This window comes from Equus quagga, chromosome 12 (assembly GCF_021613505.1).
Source record: "Equus quagga isolate Etosha38 chromosome 12, UCLA_HA_Equagga_1.0, whole genome shotgun sequence".
Classification (NCBI taxonomy): domain Eukaryota; kingdom Metazoa; phylum Chordata; class Mammalia; order Perissodactyla; family Equidae; genus Equus; species Equus quagga.
The window spans coordinates 14,267,315-14,292,242 of NC_060278.1; the positions used below are offsets into that span (position 1 = coordinate 14,267,315).

At 35.5% G+C, this 24,928-nt stretch overlaps 1 protein-coding gene across 1 annotated transcript in view; it reads right to left on the reverse strand.

The window, feature by feature from the left end:
• Positions 1-24,928, reverse strand: part of PLXDC2 (plexin domain containing 2) — a 412,416-nt gene that overhangs the window by 57,086 nt on the left and 330,402 nt on the right. The window contains exons 10-12 of the mRNA XM_046678478.1: positions 18,763-18,823; positions 11,347-11,497; positions 9,605-9,643 (exon numbers count right to left, since the gene is read on the reverse strand). Coding sequence (XP_046534434.1) covers positions 9,605-9,643; positions 11,347-11,497; positions 18,763-18,823 — 251 coding nt within the window. The remainder of the gene's footprint in view (positions 1-9,604; positions 9,644-11,346; positions 11,498-18,762; positions 18,824-24,928) is intronic.

Here is a 24,928-nt window from a genome sequence, read left to right on the forward strand (position 1 = left end):
TTTTGCAGGGTATATATTTTTCTATTATTTTACCTTAAATCATTTTATATCATTATGTTTTTATGTTTCATGTACATCTCCTATACAACTATCTTACTTGGATCTTGCTTTTTAAAAAGTTAGTCTGATAATCTATGCTTTCAACTAGATTGTTTATTCTCTTTACATTTAATATAATTATTGACATGGCTGGATTTTGTCTGCTATTTTGCTATTTGTTTTCTTTGTTTCTGTCCATTATGTGGCCCATTTTTCCTCCTCTTTTGTCTTCTTTAGGTTAAGCAAATATTACTTAGAATTCCAATTAAATTTAGCTCTACATTTTCTGTATTTTTTCTTTAGTGATTGCTGAGCAAAATGTTAACACATGTTAAAATCACTTATGGTTGAAATTTTATCCAAGAAGTTGTTAATTCATTACTGTAACTGAAATACTAACATTTGGTCACAGTAGCTTACAGTACTGTTATGAATTAGTGTTAAATAATTAACTCCTGTCCTTACTACCCAAGATACATTTTAAATCTTGCATGGTATTATTTGAACACAGCAGAATAAAACTAAAGCAAAAATTAGTCTTAATGGAAAAGTAAGCGGTTGAAAACCTAGCTATTGAAAAAGATTAAACTAAAGTTACCAACTAATGGATTAATCTACTCTCTTTAAAGCTACATGCCTTTTTAAAAATAACATATCTTTTCTCGCCAACAAAATTTACTCTGATTTTTCTTTTTGGTTTAAAGTGGATCACCATATTACATGGGCAATAAGCATTGGTGATTCAAGCACATATGAAAAAATTTAGCAGGCTCCAAATACACTTTGGCATGTGTGCCCCTTCTACAATAGTAGGATGCTCCACGTTCCATTCCCTTAGGAAATGTTTTATGTGTTCTCTCAACAACTAGACACCAAACTCTGACTTCTCCCACTCATTCTTACCATACTGTCTCCTACTATACCGAGGAAACAGCAAGTTCAGATGAAACTCCCTCAACTTCTGCCTCCCACCTGGCTCCTCTTGTCCACACTGACTGAGCCACCCATGCTTGCAGATATATCACTTCTCTCTCAGTCACCTTTTAACTCTTTCTTTATGTCTTCTTTCTCCTCAACACCTATAACAGGTAAATATGCTCCTAAAATAAAACAACATGGTCAACAACAGAAATCCCTACTTCTCTTTTCACTAAGCTTCTTGAAAATGTAGCCTGTCCCTGTTAACTTCAATTTCCTTATTGCCCATAGACTTCTCAAATTCTGTCTGGGGATTGTGCAAACGTAGAACTGTCCAGTCAAGGTCAACAAATGTTAACAGATTACTGGATCTAATGGCTTCTTTTCCATGTTTTTTGGGGTTTTTTTTTCCTGTGGAAGATTTGCCCTGAGCTAACATCTGTGGCCAATCTTCCTCTGTTTTGTATATGAGCTGCTGTTACAGCATGGCCACTGATAGACGAGTGTAGGTCCATGCCCGGGAACTGAACCCGGGCCCCCAACGTGGAGCATGTCGAACTTAACCACGAGGCCACTGGGGCTGGCCTCTCTGGTCTTTTTTTTAACTTGACTTGTGTGCAGCATTGACATCGTTTACTACTTCCTCCTTGAAATTTTCTTCTCCTTTGGTTTCTGTGATACCAAACTCTTCTGGTTTTCTTGCTGTCTCTTTGACTCTCTTTTCAGTTTTCCTCACAAAACCTCCAATGTTGTGTTATCTTTTTCATCCTCTGCCTTTTTCATTTTTATACTATCCGTCTGCAATCTCACTCACTCTCCTAACTTCAACTATTGTTTATACACTGATGATGCTTAAATTTGTATCTTTTGTTTGTATTTCTCAAGTTGAATTTCAGAATTGCACGGAAAAATGTCTACTGGACATCTTCATCTGGATGTCCTACAGACACTTCAAAGTTGATGTGCTCAAACTAAATTCATTGTCTTCCCCCCAAACTGTTCCTCTTCCTGTACCCACTATTAAACAGTGCCATCATCTACCCAGATGACACTTTCCTATCACGTAAATCATGAATCCAATCAGATATTAGTTATGTAACTTCTACTTCAATAAAAATACTTCTCATGTCCATTCTCTCTTCTTTATTCCCATTGTCAATCAATACTTTAGTTTAGCTACTCACCATTTCTTCTATGGATTACTAGTATAATTTCTTAACTAGTTTTCCTGGCCTCAGTCTCACTCCTTTCCCATCTGTTCCCCATAATCCCTTAAGAATGACCTACGAAACATGTAAAATATTTCCTGGCGCTCCTTGTCTAAGTGATGTCAACGGCTCCCACTGTCTTCAGGATAAAGTTTAAACTCCGTTGCTTGGCATAAAAGGCTATGAGCACTGAAGCCTATGCTTATCTTTCAATCTCATCATCCATCACTACCTGTGTACACTTTTACATCAGCTAAATAAGCTGTAGCAACTCTTTAGAGTTACTCAAATAGACCTTGATGTTTCACGCTACTGAACCTCTGTTTTTGCAGATTCCTCTGCTAGAACATCATTCTCCTGCCCCTTTTTCTATACAAATCCCACCTATACTAGTATAATTATACTAGTATAATTTCTTAACTTAACTATACTTCAAAACTTGGATCAAGTCTTGTCTCTTCTGGGAAACTTTCCCATAATTCCAGTTTTATTTATTTCCTCTTCTCTGCCCTCATAGTTTTTCCTGAGTCTATCTTTGTACTTTTCACCCATAATCATTATTGATTGAATTCTCTATCTCATCCCATGAGGCTATTTGCTTCTTCAGAGCAGGCACAGCCCTTGTTTACCTTTGTATCTCCATCGCCTACCAATGGGCTTGGCACAGAGTAGTTTAAGAAATGTTTCTTGAACAAATCAACATCAAAGTTAATCTAATTTTCTAGTGACATACACATTATTTTAGTAGCACAAGACAATTAGCCATGATCACTAGACACTTCATAAAAAAAAAAAAAGAAAACAACTAATGACTTTACACATGTTTATGGCCCCAGGAAGGGTTACAAGAAATATTGGGTAACACAAAAACTACTCTTGGAGACCCTCGTAAATCTTAGTTTCCAAAATCTAAAGAAAAGTTTCTTTTCTCCAACAGGAGATTCCCAAGCCTGGGTTTCTGGCAAGAAGAGTGAAGATAGAAAATTATATAGGAGGTGAGCACAGAAAGGAAGGTAGGTATTGATCATGGAGAAGGATGTAGAAAAACATTCTGCTGATGGCAAATGGAAGGTGTGTTTACAGCCACGTCTTGGAAGCCATGTGTGTATTTCCTGAGAGGTTCTGCTGTACCATTTTGTCTGTATTCTATCAGCAGCATCAACTCAACAAATCTTATCTACAAATCAACGTAAGGGGGAAAAAGTTTATTCCAAAGTGATTTCTTTTTCTTTTCCTGTGCTAGATGACAATTTTTAAATGATTAGGTTAAACAATGAAACTGCAATTTTTGTAGATCAAAACAGGAAAAAAAAAAAAAATCTGAAACTTCATGTGCTTCAACAAAATAAAGAAAATGTAACTGTCATCACTAAAATAAATAAATTTGCACCAGCTAAAATGTACTAATTTTCTCACTATATTTAAATGAGTTATGAGATACAGCAGACATGAGAGTCCCTCGCCTCTGCTGAGCAAGACACATCCTCTGCCTGTAGACAGAAGGAATTTCTTGTTGTCACCAATGAAAATGTTGCTTTAGGAGAGTCAGGAGGTACAGGTGAGGACCAATGGGTGGATTTAGAGTAAGATATATCATTCTCATTTTGGGGATTCCGGCAGAAAGAAACCAAGAATTCACTCCACTCTTGATGCTCAAAGTGCGGTGTGTGAACTGGCGGTGTCTGCATTGTCTGAGAGCTTGCTTGAAATACGCTGCAAAGGTGTGGGCTCCACCCTAGAACTACTATAACAGAAAATGCCTTTTATCAAGACTCTCTTGTCCCCCATTGATTCCGGTGCTCCTTAATATTTATGAAGCACTGTGTCAGAACACTCGTTTTCAACTTAACTTTACATGGCAATCATCTGGGGATTTAAAAAATATTGATGCCCGAGCCCCAGTTCCAGAGGTTTACATTTAATTGGTATGGAGAGCAGTCTGAGCACTGGAGTTTCTATAAGCCAGAATAATAAAATTAGATGAGAATAACCAAATGATTCCAATGCAAAGAGAAAGGTGAGAACCACTACTTTGGACACAATTTAGGAAAGAAATTTGTAATGCCAAGGAACATTCGAAAGAACATTCTGAATTATAAGAAATTTTCACTATTATGGCACATATATACTTAGAGTTAGTACTATCATGAAAAGTAGCCGAAGCAAATGATAAAACCAAATGCCAAGGTCCTTTCCAGTTTTAGAAACAGAAAGTGATAGATATTCAATAGTCTGTCAAGAGGAAATAACAGTTTCCCTTTGCTTACAAGACTGTGTGATCTGTGTGAAAGAAGTGGATGAAAAAAATAGCCAGGAAAGGTAGGAAGAAAAAAAGTGAAAGATACCTTACTTTGATGATTTATGTACTAAAGTCAAAAAGTAATTTGACTGAATGATAAATGAAACACTAGACACTTGGTCTGTCACTACACTAGGTAATAAAAATATAACCTTAGAAGTATTCTGGTGAAAAAGTCAGAATAATATTCTAATATTTTATCTTTGGATGAAAAATCTTAAGATATGTTCAGAAATAGAAAACTAAACACAACAGAATCAGAATTCAGACCAGCTATTCCGTAGTAGTTCATTCAAAGTATTTCTGTATTAGCTCTCTGAAATCAATCATTTGCAGATTTATACCTCAGAATTAACTTAATCATGCTCTGCAAACTGCTTAATATGACTATTTCAGCATCTTTTTGATGGAGACACCATCTGACTCAAGAATGCACCCTTTCAGAATGCAGGTTTGTGTAAAATTCATAGCAATAAGAAGAAATGAGAAACACAGTTTCACCTGCATAATACATCAATGCTGTCTAGAGTGTTGACACTTTAAATATTAGTAGCAATTAAGAACTTATACTCAAATATTTTTTTTTTACAAGAAGCAATGTTATAAAAGGGAAGGACCTTCAGAAGAACCAAGAGAGAATACAGTTTTCAGTACTTTGATAAATCTCAATCAACACATTTTAAATAATCAAATCAAATCACAGGATTTTGGAGCTTGAAATAATTTTAACATCTGCAGTGTGGCAGAATGGCACAATTCAATTTGCTAAATTGAGTTGAATCTGCTTGAAGACTTTACTTCTCAATTAAAAGACCTTGCCATTGATTCCATTCTTTTTAGCTCTGGATATAATTTTATCCAGCTAGCATCCTGAAGGCATTTACATTTATACTTAGATGGATAGTGCCTTTTGGAGGCAATCTGACGAAATGCCAAAGAAGACATTTAATAGTTAGACCTGCTAAAATATACAGCTAGGTCATTCCCTAAAAATGTAACTCTTCTAAGAAGCTTTTGTGAGTATCTGAAAACCCAAAGATGTGGTTTTAAGTGCATATTACCTTTATCCACAGAAATATATATAAATATTAGAAGAATACATGCTAGCTACCCCTTAATGGTGAATTAAATTTGAATTTCCAGAGAAACCAAGGAGGCTGAAGGACATTTAGATTAAATGTTGAACAAAAACAGAGCAGCCCTGTAGTTTGGAGACCACATGCCAATGATTCAGACACTCAATCACACAGGAGAATCAATGCATTGTGATTTTCATAGAAAGGAGAAAATGGAACCTAACACATAATTACATGGGAAAAGGACATTTCATTTTCAAACACTTATAAGTATAATCAGTTGTTGTAGAAAAGGAAAAAAGAATATAACAGATGTAAGTAAAATATCTTACAGTGGCATTTCCCATCCCAATTGACATTTGGCTGTAGGAGACCTGTACTGCGTCCAAGCAGCAATACTGTGAGGAGGTCAAGGACTTGGAATCTGCATCAAGGCTAAACAGATTCACATCCCAGCTCTGCCACATCCCAGCTGGTAACCTAACCTTTCTGTACCTTGGTTTCCTCAGCTATAAAGTGGAAATAAGAATAGGACCAACTCACAGGGGAGTTACGTGAATAAAACAGCTTGAAATATGTAGAACATTTAGAATGTTGCCTGGAAAACAGTAAACAATCAACAAATGCTTCTTTTTCCTTTTCTTTTTCTTCTCCTTCTCCAACTCCTCCTCCCACTCCTGTTCCTTCTCCACTTCCTCCTCCTTTTCTGTTTTTCACATAAATAAGGGACAGGTATGGTATTTGTTTAGACTTACGTAGTACTCTAAACTTAATATTATAAACATGCAACCAGTAATATTTCAGTTGGAGATAAAATGCTGTCTTTATATTGGTTTGTCTGAGTTTGGTAGTCGGTCAATTACAACGGTCAGTCAATACTGTACCTTCCTAAGGAGTCTGTGCACAGTAGATGCCATTCTCTTTGTTTAGATTTTTTCATGTTCTTTTCTCCAAATTATTTAGAGAGCTTAGAATTTCCTCTCAACCCTGAAGGCTAATAAAACATCTCCAAACAACGAGCCTGAAACTTCCAGAGGCTCTGCCTAAACCTAATCTAAATATAGCAGGAAACTCAATGTACAATTGAAGATTCATCAACAGTGATTTAGCAGACTGTAGCTCAGTTTGGGTCCTGTGAATGAGAAACCCTGTTGTGTGCCTTTCGTGTGCAGCTGCTCAAAGGTATTTTCTGCTTTCATATCAAAGACGAAGGAAAATCTCCTGGAAAGTGAATGTGTAATCATGGCAGCTGTGGACTCCACTAAGAAAATTGACTACCCTTACTCACAGAAATGTCCCAGAAAGACTCAGAGCCATGGTAATCCAATATCTAAGGGAGATGATGTTGTAAAGGCAGAGTCTGGTTTCTAGCTACATATTGACTGCTTTGAAAAATGCCACCCTCTTTTCCAGAAAAGGACAGACCTCTAAATTAAACTGCTTTTAAGAATAGCCAATTAAGTCAAGAAATAAAACGTGCTGAATTTCTTTGCAGCAACACATAGCAATTTGTAAAAATGTATTAGCTTGCATTTTTTAAAATAATTATTCTCAGTAAATGTGAGAGAATCTTCAAATTAGGCACACTTTTTCATTATTACCTTGACTTTGCAAAAATGTTAAGCTGGAGGGGGATAGGGAGGACAATTCGGAATTCTGTTTTCAACATGCTTGAGTAACTAATGAGGTTAGATTTCAATTGGCAATCCTTCTTGTATCTCCATATTCCATAAAATAAAAAGCAATGAGAGCATGCTGTCTTAGTGATGGTACTATAAACAGTAATGTGAGATTTCCCTTAAGTACTGTTTTGAAGGAACATTTATCTCAATACTGGTCAGGTTGCTCTGTTCTAACTGCACTTGAACGATTTTAGGAAAAGTGCTTCTATAAACAACTCTAGACATGAAAAGAATTCCACAGTATAGATACATTTGAAATCGTATTGTGATATTTTGGAATTCTGATGGACACTTGCTGCATATCAATGACTTAAATATTGTCTGAAAATCCAGAAGTCAACTTTTCTGGTACAAGAATAAAGCAAAAAAGTCTTCCCCTTAAATCTTGGAATTTCCTTGACTCGTTTTCTCAGAGTCATAAGGCAGTTCTAATGCATGGCATTAAGAAAATCTTCAAAGTTTTATGATTCCTTTCTGCATTAGAGAAAACTAAGGATTTTTCTTGGGATAATTGGCAATATTCTAGAAAACTATTTCCCAAAGTGTACTCCACAAAACATTAAGTCCATGAAATGCTATTTACAGAAAAGCTTTATGACCAAATAGTGGAGAAATGCCAGCTACTAAATCTTTATTATCATCTTTAAGTTTCTTTAGAATACATGCTCTCTGAAAGCAGGGAAATTTGTCCAAGCCTTGAACATTACCATAGCTCCAGGCCTGTAACAATGCCTTGCAATTAGCAGGCATTCGGCTGGAATAAATGAATGAACGAACAAACGAACATTAAAAGCTTTGAACAGTTCTCCAGCAAAGAAACTTCTTTCATTTTCTTTCACTCAGAATATCTCATACCTATTTGATCACAGGAATCTTTCTTTGTTTCTGTTAGCATTATAGAATATTTTAGGCATACTGTTTTTTTTAAAGAGAAGACAGCATAGATAAGAATATTATGAACACACATGTAACCCCTATTCATATTAAGAATTAAATGTAACAAATACAACAGAAGTCTCTTGGGGACCCTTCCTGCAGTTCATTTGTCTCATCCTTACAAATCCTCTCTCAAAATGAGGTAATCTCAACATTAGGATTTATGTTCATTTACTAAGATGCTGCTCTGAGAAATTCTGAACTGAACGATTACTGAAGGCCCTTCAAGGGCTAAGATTTTAATTCATTTCTAGATAATATGTATGTTGCAAATGGTCTTCTGTAAAACGATCCACTTATTGCACTAATACAATAACGAGTAAGAAATTAATGAAATGAAACACAACGTTACAGAAATAAGACGATGGACATGATGTAACAATGATATCTATGAAGAGGTTAGGCAGTTTCTTTTTCAAAAGGATTGATCCAAATTTTAAAAATATATATCTATATATCGATACAGGTACACATATCTATAATATCTATACCTATATCTAAAGACAAAGTGACCTAAGAAAACATAGAAGCATTTACTTAACCTAGACTGAGCAATTTAGGAACTATTCCCTACAATTACAGAGGAAAACATCCCTAACAATGTGTATAATGGATTATGACTTACTCACAAAACTATCTGGGACTGCAAAAGAAAAATTGTGTCTAGATCAATGTCACAGTGTGCCCACATTTGCATAATGGATGCTGCTAAGAACAGGAGACCCCCTTCCTGAGCCAAATAAACGATTACTAATAAAAAACAATCTCTTTTATCAAAATCCAGCGTACTATGGTAGAGAAACACATATGAGCTAACATAGTCTAATATGAAGAGAACTAGTTTTAAAAATTTAGTCAATATCTTTCACGACCTTGTTTTGATATAACCTTTCTTCCAAAAATTTTCAAATACGATTATAGATATTTCTAAATTGTCTTAGAAAACCTTTGTATGCTGCTAACTAAATTTTTTTGTATGTTTAATTTTTGTCCCTTGCTTCATATAAAAGATAAAAATGCCTAGTCCAGTATATTCTCATGTTGCTCTATTTCCTAATTTTATTTATGAAAGATGTTGAATAGTCAATTTAGTGAAAAAAAATAGTTGAACTCAATACCTGTGCTGTGTAGATAATCCCATATGCAATTAAACCAAGGACTAGATTGACAAAGAATAGCAAGATGTGTGAATAAACTGTCACTTTATCATTTATCATTGGTGTCATGTAGTCTTATAGGTAGATACAAAGATTAGAAATTCGTTCCACTATTGAAACCATTTCACTTTTCAGGCCACCTCACTGAATTCTTCCTATGCTACATACCAACGGGGAGTGAAAAATAACCTCACTCTATATTTAGGGGCCCAAGTCCTTTCTCACAGTTAAATGAATGCAATGGGTTAGTAAGTAAAAATATTTATGAGAGAAAAGTATCAGTTCCTACCTCCATTATCTTTTAGATGTAGTGCTATCTTGGTATCATCTGGAAGAGAAATTCAAAGTTACTACAATAGAAAAAACTTCAAAGGTGCATACATCTCATGACCAGTAATTGTCTACTAATGACTTAACAGTAACATGAATAGATTTGAGATTTTAATGAGCTAATTTCCACTGCAATGGGAGCGAGTCCTAGGCTTACATGATATAGTACTAAAATTTCTTACTGAGATTGTAAGATCAAGACTCTAGTAAAGTATTCTAGGATTCTTAAGATCTGTGGAAAAGTACAGCTATAATTTAACTTAAAATACATTTATTTTTATTATTATATTTTTGTTTTTACCTTTTTCTTTTTTGAGGAAGATTAGCCCTGAGCTAACATCCACTGCCCAATCCTCCTCTTTTTGCTGAGGAAGACTGGCCTTGAGCTAATAGCTGTGCCTGTCCTCTATTTTATATATGGGATGCCTGCCGCAGCATGGCTTGATAAGTAGTGTGTAGGTCCACTCCTGGGATCTGAACTGATGCTGAAGTGGAATGCACAAACTTAACTGCTATGCCACTGGGCTGGCCCCAAAATACATTTACTTTTAATTTTCCAAAATGACTTATTGTAATTAGACTCTATAGTTATGGCCTTTGTTATTCATTTTAAAAATCAAGATCAAGGAAATTCCAAATTAACTGGAACAGTAAAGATTTGTCAATATTTAAAAATTTAATTTTAAAAGTTATACGCTTATTCATTGCTAAAAAATACGACCAAAATCATGTGTGAAAAGGTCTTGTCCTTAATGAACAAAATGTGGGAGATGCTTTTTTAATTTCAGTGGTTATATTTCATTTTAAAGACTAGGATTCAAATTGCAGAAATATTTTAGGCTATATAAAAATCCAAAATAATATGGATTAAAATATTAAATTAGTTTTAAAAGCAATAAAATGTATTTAGCACCTGTCTTACACCTCATTTTATCACTTTATTCCAGTTAACTTCTAATATCCAATTAAATTTCAATCAAAAGCAAAAATTTCCAATTTAATTTAATTTCTTATTCAAATGAAAGCAAAGTTTATGACAATAAACAAAACCATTGTTTTCCCCTTAGAGCTTACACTTGGCTGACCAGTCTCACATTTCTCCTTAGCGGTATCATTCAGAATAGAAGGTTAATAAAGGTTGGCTAATATACTTTCTTCTCCTAATGAGTTGACCCATGCATTAACGTTCTGTCATATTTTTGCCTTTCCTAGCAGAGCAAATGTTTTTCAAGAACAATTTCTCTGACACAGACATCTAGACGTGTATATGTCTATAGGTTACGGACCAACATATTTTATTGACTGTATTCAAGCAAATATTAAAATTGCATGTGAGTAGAATTGTATATTGTTCAGAATCCAAAATCAATGGATATTTCATATACATTTTGCCTTTCTATCCTGTGACTGAAATGTCGAATTCAGTTACTACAAAGTTTAGCCATACGAAAAGAAGTCTCTATTTCTTTTCAAGGGAGGACATTTAGCTAGGATCACTATTAAAAGCTAAGTCTTAATAAAAGGCACAGCACATTGAAAGAATCCCAGCACATATTTTTCCTCCATAATAATTGTATCTTTCCCCCTTTAGAAATCCAGTTAGCTGAAGAATAACTTTCCCTCTAGAGAGCTAGTCCAGGACATGTCAACACAGTGACTTTTCTGTCTTTCAGGGAAAAAGCAAGAACATCTCTGGGGCACCTTCTGTGGGCAGGCTGGTGGGCAGCTGGGATGTCGCCGCTCTTCTGGTGGTCGTTAAGACCCTGAATTGTGTGGTTGTCATTCGTGTGGTTGTGGTTGTTTGAGAAGAACTTTCCGCTGGCTCTGTGTTCTCACACATCTTCTCTTTTGACTAATAAGAAAAACAAAAGGGAAAACAATGTAAGAGTGATCATACATGTATTTTTAAAAGTTCCATCAAAGAAATTGTCATTTTAAAGCTGTAAAGCACAAAAAGTTCTCAAATCAAGATGAGGAATAAATTATTTTTGTATAACATTATATTTGTAGGTTTTACTAATTTACAAAGTATATAAAATAGACCAGAGAAAAAAATTGGATGTGATAAAGCATTTCCATTTATAGATATTTGCATGTCATCATTTTCTGCTGTTAATCTTTCATATTTTTGTTTATACCTTGCTCTAAATTTTCTATCAATATATTTATAAAAGATAGGATGTCAAAAGGGAAAAGCTCATACTACAAGAAAAAATGTGCATAAAGATAAGGTTTCAAAAAGCTTGCTTACGTGAAGAAAGAACGCATTCCCTTCATATCAAATTGATAATGCTAAATTCTAAAAATCTCACTCATGTAATCACTTAGCCTGTCTTTTCCCTCGCAGACTTATACTAAAGACACCTGGAAAAGGTTCATATCATATTTTTTATTTATAGCCCACAAACATAAATCCTATGACCTTCACCAGTAACAACCTCCAACATCCAAACTTTTCTGGTTTAGAAGCTTCTCTCCACCTCTTTATGCTTCAATGGACTCCATCCCTCTGGTAGGCCTTGAATAGATGGTACTCATCCAACTTTTGAAAATTATTATAAAATAAATAACTTTCTTAACCTTCTCATCATTAGTGAAGTACAATGCCCCTTATCACTGGTTCAGGAGGCATTCCTGAGACAGCTTCCTTTTTACTAGCTGGATATGACACAAGTTTATTCTCCACTTCAACTCCCATCATTCTAGGGGCCCATTCAATTCCTCCAATTTCAGTTCCTGCACCTTGTCAGCCCCAGTGATCTCATGATCCTCTCCTTGGTTCGTTCCACTTTAGTTATCTTCCCCACAGCCTGGACCTTATCTGCAGTTGGAAATGCTTTAGTTCAGAAATCATAAATTCATTATTCTATTTTCCGTCTTTCCATGAACCTGTTCACTCAAATTCTCTTATCTTTTGACCACATAGAAAACCCAAGCACAATGATTTTCTTCTTTACTCTCCTTTTTCCATCACTTCAATTTCTCTTTTCAATAACTTCAAGCATCTTGCCTTGTTTTGGTTTTTTTCCACAACACCTTTACAGAAAATCCCCAATATTGAATGTAGTACAGATATCTGCCTCTTCCCTGCCTGCAGCAAAGCCAGGCACAGCTGAAAAACAATCACACACTGAGAGCTCTACAAACTCACCTCTTGCATCCTCAGTGGGGGGCCTTCCATATTGCTTGGCAATACTGCCCCACTTTGCTAATCTCTCCCATAATCCTCAGTATCAATTTCAACCCCTCTCCACTCTACTTAAAACTACAATCCCATAATTCCTCTCACAATTTTACTCCATGGGCTCACCTTTAATTTCTTTGTGGAAGAGTCATCATCAAAAATTCTTTAAATTTCTTTGCAAATCAGCATTCTTGCTTGAATCTGGACTGACCTATCCTTTCCTTCTGTCATCACGGATGGAGTCCATTATTTATAGCTAGCTATTCTCCATATCTCTACTTGGCCCAACCCAGCCCACCTTCTGGGGTGTTGTGAACTTGCTCACCTGATTCCACCCCTTCTCTACCATGTTTTCAATCTCTATTTTTCCACTGCCTTGTCACCATCAGCACATGAACATACTCAAGCATGTTCAATCTTATTTTAAAAGCCCAGTCCTCCCTGTTTTCCACAACGCATCCTGACACTATCCTACTCTCCTTCCATTCAGTCATAATTCCAGAGAGGTTGGTCTGCCCTGGTCTTCTCAGACTCCCACATCCCCACTTACGGCAATTCTGTTTTTACCCGATCCAACTGACTTGAAATTTCTCATATCAGTGTTTCTAAATATCTCCTTATTTACTAAATCTTCCATGGTATGCTCTTGATATCTCATCAACATTTGGCACAGTTGTCCACTTTCTAATCTCGCTGCCACACTCTCATCATTTTTATGATACCTCTCTAACAACTCCTTCATTTCCTTGTGATTGTGTCTATCCTTTAAATGTTGGTATGTCTTACACATCTTTCTTGACTCCTCTTTTTGCTGTATGCATTCTCACTAGCAGTTTTCACCACACTCATGATTTCAATTAACATCTTTATGTTGATTATTCATAAATCTGTATCTCCAGTCCTCATCTATTTCTTGACTTTTAGGCCCAAATGTTCATCTATTTGACTCATGCATATGGATATCACAGACATCTCAAATACAATAAGTCTAAAATGACTTATTATTCTCCTCAAATGTTTCTATTCTCAAAAAATAGTTTCATCACACACCTAATGTTTAAGGGAAAATCCTAGACTTGTTTTGCTTATGGCAGTAAAGGCAGACTAAAGACTGTAAATGCCCCTCCTGCTACAATACAAGTAGGTTCTGGATAAAACATGAATTTTAAAGCATTACTAGGATTTTCAGGAAGCAAAGAAAATCTCCAAAGGTGCCTTTCCTTTGTCTCCCCTTCAAAACAAAACAAAGCAAAAGCTGCGTGCTGTGAAGAGAGTAGGAGCGGTACACATTAAGCAAAGTAAAAAAATCAGGGTTTGCTCTAAGGGGAAAAATGTCAAAAGTCAATACTGCTCTGTGGAGATGAAGCCTTGCACCAGCAGTGGATGGGGGCGATAAATCTCAACCTCTGCTCCCCATATTAAGGCAGGGACATATGGTAGCCCCAAAAACCCTCAGCTTCCCATAATCAAACACTCTTTAGTGGAAAGCATCACCTACCAAAGTCCTAGGGAGTAAGATCAGACAAACATGCACTTTTAATTGAAGAACACGAGGTAACACACACACACAAAGAGGACTCTCACAAGGCCAGCAAAAGCAATGAGCAACATATTTAGACTACCAAAAACTTTAGATATTGGGGTCATCCAATATAGAATATATAAAAATCATATATGAAATATTTAAGGAAATGAAATAGTAGCATAGACTATAAACATGACTTGGCAGATTTAATTAAATTTAACCAATTAACACATTTAACTTAATTTAAATTTAAAGTGTCAAATTTAAATTTTAGAAATGAAAAATATATTTGTTAAAATTGTTACCTCAATGGATAGGTTAAGTAGCAGATTAAACAAGATGAATGAAGAATTAATGAGCTGGCAAATAGATTTAAAGAAATTCCCCAGGATGTGGTACAAAGAAATAAGAAGATAGATAATATAAAACAGAGGTTAAGAGAGACAAGGAAGTGATGAGAAGGTCAAGCTTATCTCCAAAGGGCTCAGAAGGTGAAATGAGAGAGAATGGAGAAAGTCTGACTGAATAGTACATTTATCAAACTTGACACCCAATCAATTAGAAAACACACATTCTTCTTGGGCACATATAGATCATTTGTACAAATTATCCATGTGCTACTCCATAAAACAATTTCAACCAATTTTAAAGAATCAGTATCATATAGAATATGCTCTCTGATAAGAATTCAATTATGTTAGAAGTTAATAATAAAAAGATAAATTTTAGGAATTTCCGTAATTTGGAAATGCGAAATAATTCAAAATTCAATGTAATTCCAATAAAAATATTAACAAGATTGATTGATTGATTTCAGATCTGATTTAGTTGAGTCTACAATTTATAGGAAGAACAAAGGCACCCAAATTGTCAAAACACTTGTAAAGAAGAAAAGTAAGGAGACTTGTCCTATAGATAGCAAGATTCCTTCTAAAACTATAATAATTAAGACAGTGTGACATTGGTTAAGGTATTGACAAACTGAGCATTAGAAGAGGACAGCGCAGAAACTGTCTCCCTGTCTATATGGAAACTATATAAAGGAGTGCTGACACTGAAAGAAATTGCCAAAAGAAAAGATTATTTAATAAATCGTGAAATTATCCATAAGGAGGAAACCTCCCACGAATAGGATTCCTATCTTATATCACACATAGATGCCAACTGCAAATGGAATAAAGACTTTAATCTGAAAGACAAAGCTTTAAAATAGTTAGAAGAGGACAATCTAGAAAAATGGGTAAACTGCTAGATACATACAAGCTGCTAAGATTGAACCATGAAGAAATACAAAATCTGAATAGATCAATTACTGGTAAGGAGATTGAATCAGTTATTAAAAACCTCCCAACAAACAAAAATCCAGAACTAGGATTTTTGATAGAACTAGATGCCTTAACTGGCGAATTCTACCATATATTCAAAGAATTAATGCCACTCCTTCCTGAACTCTTCCAAAAAACAGGAGGAAACATACTCAAACTTATTTTATGAGGCCAGCATTACCTTGATACCAGGCAAGGACACCACAAAACAGAAGACTATAGTCTAATACCCCTGATTAACAAAGATGCAAAAATCCTCAAAAAAAATTAGCAAATTGAATTCAACAATACATTAAAAGGATCATATGCCATGATCGAGTGTGATGCATTCCAGGGATGTAAGGATAGTTCAACATTCACAAATCAATCAATGTGATATACCACATTACAGAATGAAAGACAAAAATCACATGATCATCTCAATAGTTGCAGGGAAAGCATTTGACAAAATCCAACATCCATTTATAATAAAAAACTCTCAACAACGTTAAGTATAGAGGGAAAGATATTCTGTGCTCATACATTGGAAGTATTAGTCGATTAGTTCAAGGTGTATGACATAATAATTTGATATTTGTATATATTGCAAAATGATCACCACAGTAAGCCTAGTTAACATCTATCACCATACATAGCTACTAAATTTTTTTCTTGTAATAAGAACTTTTAAGATCTACTCTCTTCACAACTTTCAAATATGCAACACAGTATTATTAACTACAGTCACCATGCTGCATATTATATCCCCTGACTTATTTATTTTATAACTGGAAATTTGTACCTTTTCACCATCTTCACTCATTTTGCCCACTCCCCAACCACTGCCTCTAGCAACTAACAATCTGTTCTCTGAATCTATGAGCTCATTTTTTGTTGCTGCTGTTGCTTTAGATTCCACATGTGAGATCATACGGTATTTGTCTATCTCTGTCTGACTTATTTCACTTGATATAATGCCCTCAAAGTCCATCCACGCTGTCACAAGTGACAAGATTACCTTCTTTTTTTTTATGGCTGAATAATATTGCACTGTATATATGGATCACATTTTCTGCATCCATTCATCCATCTATGGACACTTAGGTTGTTTCCATGCCACAGCTATTGTCAATAATGCTGCAATGAACATGGGGGTGCATATATCTTTTTGAGCTAGTGTTTTCACTTCCTTTGTAAATACCCAGAAGTGGCATTGCTGGATCATGTTAGTTCTATTTTTAATTTTTTGAGGAATCTCCATACTTCCGTTGCCTTTAAGATAAAGCCCAAACTCCTTCAATTTGTCACACTTAGGGCCCTGTTTACATCTCCAGTCTCATCGCTCACCATTCCTCTTCTTAGCTTCAGTCGCCCTCCCAGCATCATCTTAAATATCACCTCCTCAAGCAAACCTTCCCTTACCCTCCTTTATAAGGCTGCATACTTGTAGTTACTGTCTTTGCCCCTGTCATTCTCTAAGTGCAGACCTTTGTTCAGTGGTCTATCTACCCTGCTGGACACACTTCTTACACTCTTACATTATCAGTGCTTAGAAAAGTGCATAGTAAATGCTCATATTAGGAATGTACTTATAGAATGAATTTCATCTCACAGGAACAGAAAGGAAATTTAACTCTAGTTTTAGGCATGGAAAATGGGCTGGAATTGGTGACCTTGTTTACTTACCTGTAAAAGAAGGATAAAATTGCTCCCCATAAGGCTAGTCATGTTGATAATTTAATTACAGAATAAAAAGGAAACATTGAATATTAAAGAATGTACTAAACTCGGGGCTTCTTGGGAACAGTTGGTAATTTTTTTTTATCTTCGTAATTTTAGCACTGAGCACAGGCTACACAACATGGTAAATTCTCCACAAATACGTTTAGGAGGGCTTAAAATGTGATGGCTTCTTCTATCTCCTAGGATTCACAGTAGACCCACACTGAAGCAAGGAAATTAAAATGTCTGAATTACCCCCTTAATCCTTACACAAATATAGATATTCAATTTCCATCATTTTTTTTCTTATTGAGGTAACTGTGATTACATGAAAAAAAAATCAACCTGAAAACAAAACCATGGCTCCATCGCTATATATTTTTTTGACTTATGTTGTTAAGGAAATGAAATGAAACAGATGGATTAGTATATATCACTGTAATTTCCCAAATGATTGTCAAAAAGTTGATTAAAGCTGCATAGGCAATACTATATTTGAAAGTTTAAGAATATTCTCAAAGATGTATTTCTCAAGAAATTTATGAGACATCATAAATAAAAACTTAATTTTAAAAAAAGGCTCTGGTAACCACTGATCTCCTAATCGTTTTTAAAACAGCACTTTGACATGATCTGCTTTACCGAATGGGAAAGCTTGTATAATTCTTCACGGTTGTTATTCAAAATTCATACCCTAAAACTGAACAAAGGGAGAAGAAACAAGCACTTTTTTTTTGTGAACCTAATAGGATATCTTTATGTGACCTTGAAATGACAGTGTGAATGCAATTCACTGGAGAATTCTAAACAGGTTAAAATTGCTTCTGCAATCGTATACACTTGGTTGAATCACTCCATTGCATCATTGTCTCTATAACCTTTTCCTGAGAGTTACTGTCTCCATGTTAAGCCATTTTTAACTTCTTTATATCACCCCAGTTTGCTGTAATGAATCTTTTCCTTCATACCATTGGTTTTGCTATTTGAGTGAAAAAGGTGAACAATGGCTTCCTAGATCTTAGAAAAGCTGCAACTGTTTAAGAGAACTGCCCTTTGCTCATGGAAATTCAAATCCTGCCTCGACTACTCACTAGTCACATATCTAACTCTGGATAACCTCACCGCAACCCTCTCTCCAACAGCTCCCCTCTCCTTCCCTCTTCTCTTGATAATACGAAGGCAGTAACAGCTCCTACCTCATAGGGTGGGTATGAGAATAAATTGAAATAATACACGTAGAGTGAAACCCAACATCTGGTACATTTTAAGGGCTCAATAACTGATGGCTATTTTTGTTAAATTAGATACCATTTTCATTAAGTTGTAGCAACTATATACGACAGCTTGGTCCCAGGAATCTTGTCACAAAAGCACATGTGTACCTCTTCAGGGCATCCACTGTCCACCCAGTCCTGCCGATGGCGATCAAATCCACTGGAACATCTTCAGAGAAGAGCACATTGCAGTTCAGAAAAGAAAGTATGGGGTGCAGAGTGGAGGGGCAGAAATTAAAAGAAAAAGGTCAGTAAGTGGTTAATTCTCAAATTTTCAGTTTAGCACAACATAAACTCTCTCCTGGAGAACTGTTAACTGGGGCAACTGTGAAGCACTGACAGTGTTCCGAGTAACGACTCACGCCTTCGGTAGTCCCGCTATGAGAATCACACCTGGCAACAAATTAGTCCACCGAGGCCCACGATGCTGTGCAGAACACCTGGATCCCCGTGCAAAGGGAAGACTGATCGCTACTATATGAAGTTGGTTTTCTTTTTCCTCATATTTTTTTTCCTTATCAAAACAAATGGATACAAACAAATCTTTTGCAGGTATCATTTTTCAGGATTTTAGATCTTTTTATTGTTTTTCTTCTTATTATTTTTTTAAATTCAAGACCCATAGTTACACAAACTCTTTCTTTATTGTGCAGTAAAGGGTGAACTTAGCAGGTTGGGGTGTTCAAACCCTCACATTCCAAAGAAAGAACTGGCCCTTCTCCAGCTCCTGGGAGATGACCTCTAAGCTCTTGGGATATGCTGCCTGATAAGGATGGCTTTCTATATCTTTGGCCTTGGGCTATGCAAGATAGTTTAAACTAACAACAGGATTTATGGTGAATGTCTCTTTTTATTTGCCTGGAGCTCTGGGCCAGGCTGTAACAATTTGACCTCTTGTGAGGGCTGAAGAATAGACATAAGGTTAGTCACAGGGAATTTCATACCTACGTGACTGACCCTCAATAAAAACCCTGGACACCAAGGCCTGGGTGAGCTTCCTAGGTTGGCAGTGCTTGATGTGCGTTTTCACAAATTGTTGCTGGGGGCATTAAGTTCTGTGTGTACGACTCCATTGGGAAAGGACAACTGGAAGCACATGCCCAGTCTCTCCTGGACTCTGCCCTGTGTGCCTTTCACCGTTGCTGATTTTAGTCTGTATGGTTTTGCTGTAATAAATGGTAACCTTGAGTATAAAAGCTTTTCTGAGTTCTATGAGTCCTTCTCGTGAATCAGTGACCCTGAGTGTGTTCTTGCACAACCTAACAACACTATGATTAGGTCATATCTAAAAGGTTTAATTCAGCAAGCACTGGGTTACTAAGATTTCATTCACTCCTACTCTCTTCCTTGACTGGAATAATTTTCTCCCTTCTCTATCTATCCAGCTACAGTCCATTCACTTTTCAAGACCCAGAAATTACTATGCAGAAGAGCTCATTCTGATAAAGCTTCGTAATTGCTGTGATCACATCTTACTTTACTAAACATTTCTTCTTTGTATAAAATTTCATTTGCTTATGTCTTATTTATAAAATTTGATTGTAAACATTTTAAAGTAAGGGCCAGTGTTATACCTATTATATCTGACATATGATTTGTTATTCATATTAGAAATTCAAAATATTTTTGATAGTCTAGTAAAATTAAGGATTTACATTGCCCCCAAATTTTAATATTTAGGTATGTATTTATATATAATATATATGAATCCATATCAACAAATATTAACATAAATAGATATTTATATATTTTTCAAAATAAATGAAGATCGTTCAACTTTTGTCTTATATTTTCTTATAGTGCTACTTTCCAACTTTTTAACACTTAGTCTACATGATGACTTTTTCTAAGAATCCTTGCCAGAGATTATGTACCATGGCACGAATGAACATAATTTCACTCAAGCGGAATGTGAAAACAACTCTACTGTCAACAAAAAAGACCGTATCTATCATTCTGCCTGGACATGATCCATTAGAGCTCAACTATTTTATGCCTACAATCTGTGTTGAATAAGCTTGAGTGTGGAATAAACATCAGTGTGTGATCTGGCATCGAAGTTTGAGAATCCCCAGTTGGTCAAGGCTATCTCTGTTCACCCAAAGAGACTAATGTTTGGAGTCTATTTAATTCCAGATAAGTTAGATGGTTGTCCCCACTTCTCCTTTTTTCCTTTCAAGTTTCTTTAAATATTGAAAAATGTACTGACATTCTCTTTTGCCATGGGGATATATCGATCTTCTACAGAAAATATATTTTGGGAGCAGCCACCCGACCACAAGTAAATAAATGGAACAGATAATTTTTAGAATGCAGTTTGTCTTCACTTACTTAATTCCAGATGTATTCAAAGCCAGTGGGAAATAATAACTTTTACCATATATTATAACAAGACAGTACCCTATCTTAAATTTATGGGTCAACTGAAATTTTATCTTAAGTAATTAGTCCTTTAAATTCTTAAATTAATCCCAGGGAAAAGTATGGAAACACTGCATTTTGCTTGATTTATTAAGCAATCCCCCAGTTATGCTACGTGAAATTAGCTTCTACTGAAAATATGTGACTCAAGCAGGTAATTTATTCATTTATTTGCAATTGATTTCCTATTAATTGACCTGTAGTTTCCTAATTGCTGGGGTGGGAAGGATTTGAAGTGGCAAAACACAAATAAGATTTGATTTGAAAAGCTCGTGCATTTTTGTAGCTTCCACTGCCTTGAAAATCAACACAACTGGACGCCACTGTCTTTTCAGTGTTTTTTATAACTTGGTAATCTAAATAGCATCCAAAGAAATTATAACCAAGAGTGTGTATGTGTGTGTTATAAATCATTAAGAAAAAAACACCTTTCTATTATTTCTGAATTCTAAATAAACCAGAAAATTACTTTTGAGAACACTTTCCTCTTTCCACTGAGCTGCATTGCATTTTGAGCTAAAACGCAATGACATTAACCATGACATGCTCCAGCACATTGATTTCCCGACATTGTTAACAGTGTTTGCAAAGAGGCTCTCCTACATTGGAATCACGGAGAATCCTGTTGAAATGCAAATCTTGGGGTCTAGCTGAATATGATTCTCTGGCAATTTGGGTCCAGCAGTTTTCATTGTAAACAAGCACCCCAGATGATTGTTACCACACTGAAATCTGAAAACTACTGACTTTCTGTACAATATGTCAGTGTGATGGGGCCTCTTCCCACTCATCTCGTCCATTGTCTACAAGCTTTTCTTATGCTCCTTGGTGCTCCTCCCTGAATGTGCTGACCTGTTTCATGTCTCTGCCTTTGAATCTGCTATTACTTATGTCTGGAATACCTTCCTGGTCTCTAATTAGTAAACCCAATTCAACTCAAGCCTAAATCTTCTCCAAGAACCATCTCCTTCTCCTCCCACCCAGAAGAATTAGCAACCCTTTCTCAGTGCCCACCAATATCAAGTGCTAGAGTCTATTATTATACTACAATTGGTTGTTTTTGAGCTGATTTTACTCTCAAGACTTTGGGGAGAACATGCTTCAAAGAGGGGTTCTGAAGTCCAACTGCTTGAGTCAGAATTTTGGCTTGGGCACAAAAATAGGTATGTGATTTTAGACAAGCTACTTTTTCTATATAAGCTTGTTTCCTCATCTATAAAATGAAGTAAGAGAGGTTATGTAAGAATTAAAAGTAGAGTATTTGATACATAGTCAACATTTAGTAAGTATCAGCTGTTTTTAACACCTAAATAATGTCTTTGTAGTATGCATGTAACAAGGTTGACGATTATTGAAAATGACTAAGTGAGATTTTCATTTTATTGACAGTATTTTGTAAAATATTTAATTAATTCTGTGTACCATATAAATGTGAAATGTGTTTTATACCTAAAGTCCTTTATCGTCATATTTGGGAACTAGTATTATAGAATTTTATGAGAGAAAATCCAAGTTGCTCTCAAATGTGGCCCAAATCTTCATTCAATATTTATAAACAGACAGAGATTATGCAGTTTTGTAAATATTCCTCAAAAGTTGATTTCAATAAAGTCTGAGCTCCTGACTGTAGTAGGTTCTGACGTTTTTATTTTCACGTTATTCCCTTTTCACTATTACCTAATTCCCAAACAAATTGATAGAGAGTTATATTTCAAATTAATCGTAGTATTCTCCACTCAGTTTCAATGGGATGTTGATTTCAAAGCCCCCAGGAACCATGTTAAGTGAACCCCATTAAACAAGGCAGCCTAGAAAACAAACAATATCCTCCTAGCTTGCAGCATCTATTCAATTACGAGATTAAAGTGTAAATTTCATCAAACCTCTAATTTATCTCAAATTGTAGAATGGGTTTCAGAAATATGACTTATTTTGCAAGGGTAGTATATTCAGGTGAAGGAAATAAAGTAAATGCTAAAATATATACATAAGCAATACATGAGGATTAAAAATTAAGTGCACGTCTTACTGCACAATTGAACATGTGTCATTGTACCAGTGAGATGAAACATGTACAAAAGAGAAGTTAGGGAAGAAACTTCACTGAGTCTTAGACCCAGTAGGAATTTTCTAGATCAGTTTCTAGACCAAGATCAGCAAAAAGTTTTCTGTAAAGGATCCGATCGTAAATATTTTAGGCTTTGTCTGTCATACAGTTTCTGTCTTAACTACTCACCCCTGCCCTTGTAGCTCAGAAGCAGCCACAGACAAAGGCATAAAGAAATGGACATGGCTATGTTCCAGTAAAACTTTATTTACAAAAAGAGGAAGTGGGTCAAATTTGGCTCAATTGCTGTAGTTTGCTGATGTCTGTTCTAGATTATTACCTGAAAATTAAGATCTGTAAAATTCTGAAGACTTTAGGACAAATATCTCATCAAGGTGTCTAATGATTTAAATGGTCCCTACAGCCTTAGACATATTTATCAGAATGGGCTATATTAACGGAACAATCAATTGTCCATTTAGTAAATTTTCTTGCCATAGTCTGCAAAAATGTGAAAAATGGTCCTCCAGCATCAAAAAAATGGAAAAATGAATTAAAAAGAAGCAAATATCTTAGATGAGAAACAGGGATAATGATAAACAGCCATGATTATAACTAAAAACATAGTTTATCATGAGATAAAATAGGTAACATGTAGTAGGGAGCTGTAAGATATGGGGAAATAATTTTGTTTTGAAAGAGTGAAAAACTTTAATTGGAAAGGTAGATCATAAAATTTAAATGTTGATTATAATCATCATTATTGCCAATAAAAAAATTAGTAAAAAATCATATCTCATTTCCCGGATGGGGCATGCTTGCTGTTCCTAATTGGCCTTAAGCATGAGATGGATGATTTCACTTATAAAAACATTTCTCCTAAAAATCAAGAAACTCATGCTTGAGGTTTATCAGACTTTTCTCCCCTGAACCACACACCACACAGGGCTCTGGGAATGATAGGTGAACCTAAGGACACAGTAACCCATTACAGAGACAACATTGTAAGATCAAAAAAGAAATTTTACATCATTATAATACACAAGGCTATGGAGTATGTTTGCTTTTAATAAAAGCTCTTGATGTTAGTTGAAGCTCAGAATCATAATCCAATGCCAATAAGAATAGTTATGTGCAAAATTCAGGAAGTTTGCTGTGGAGACGAGTTTCAGATGTAAAAGGGGGATCAAGTCATCTAATATTTGAAATCCAGAATCTTGTCATTTACACATGTGGCATCTTATAGAGAGGCAGGTTTTATAAAATAGAGGCTTGATCTTTCTTTAGATTTCTAGAAGCTGAAGTAGCCCTATTATGTGTTTAAAAGCATAACAATATCAGGGACTTTTATCCTTCCAGTTCTTTTATCTCACTAAAAAATTTCACATTTTGGGGCTGGCCCCATGGCCTGGTGGTTAAGTTTGGTGTGCTCTGCTTCAGCGGCCCAGGTTTGGTTCCCAGGCATGGACCTACACCACTTGTCAATAGCCATGCTGTGCCAGTGACCCACATATAAAATAGAGGAGGAGTGGCAGAGATGTCAGCTAAGGGCAAATCTTCCTCAAGCAAAAAGAGGAAGATTGGCAACAGATGTTAGCTCAGGGCGAATCTTCCTCAGCAGAAAAAAAAAATCACATCTTATTTCTCTTTCCTCCCAAATTATTGGTATAAAAGACATTTCTGTTACTTTTTGGCTTTTATTCCCCTATTTTTGCTAAAAAATATTTTCAAAAAGGGAAACAATTTTTGTGACTGGCTTTTCATGCTGGAGCTCTTTCTTCCTGAGTGTCATCTCCACTTGCCTGT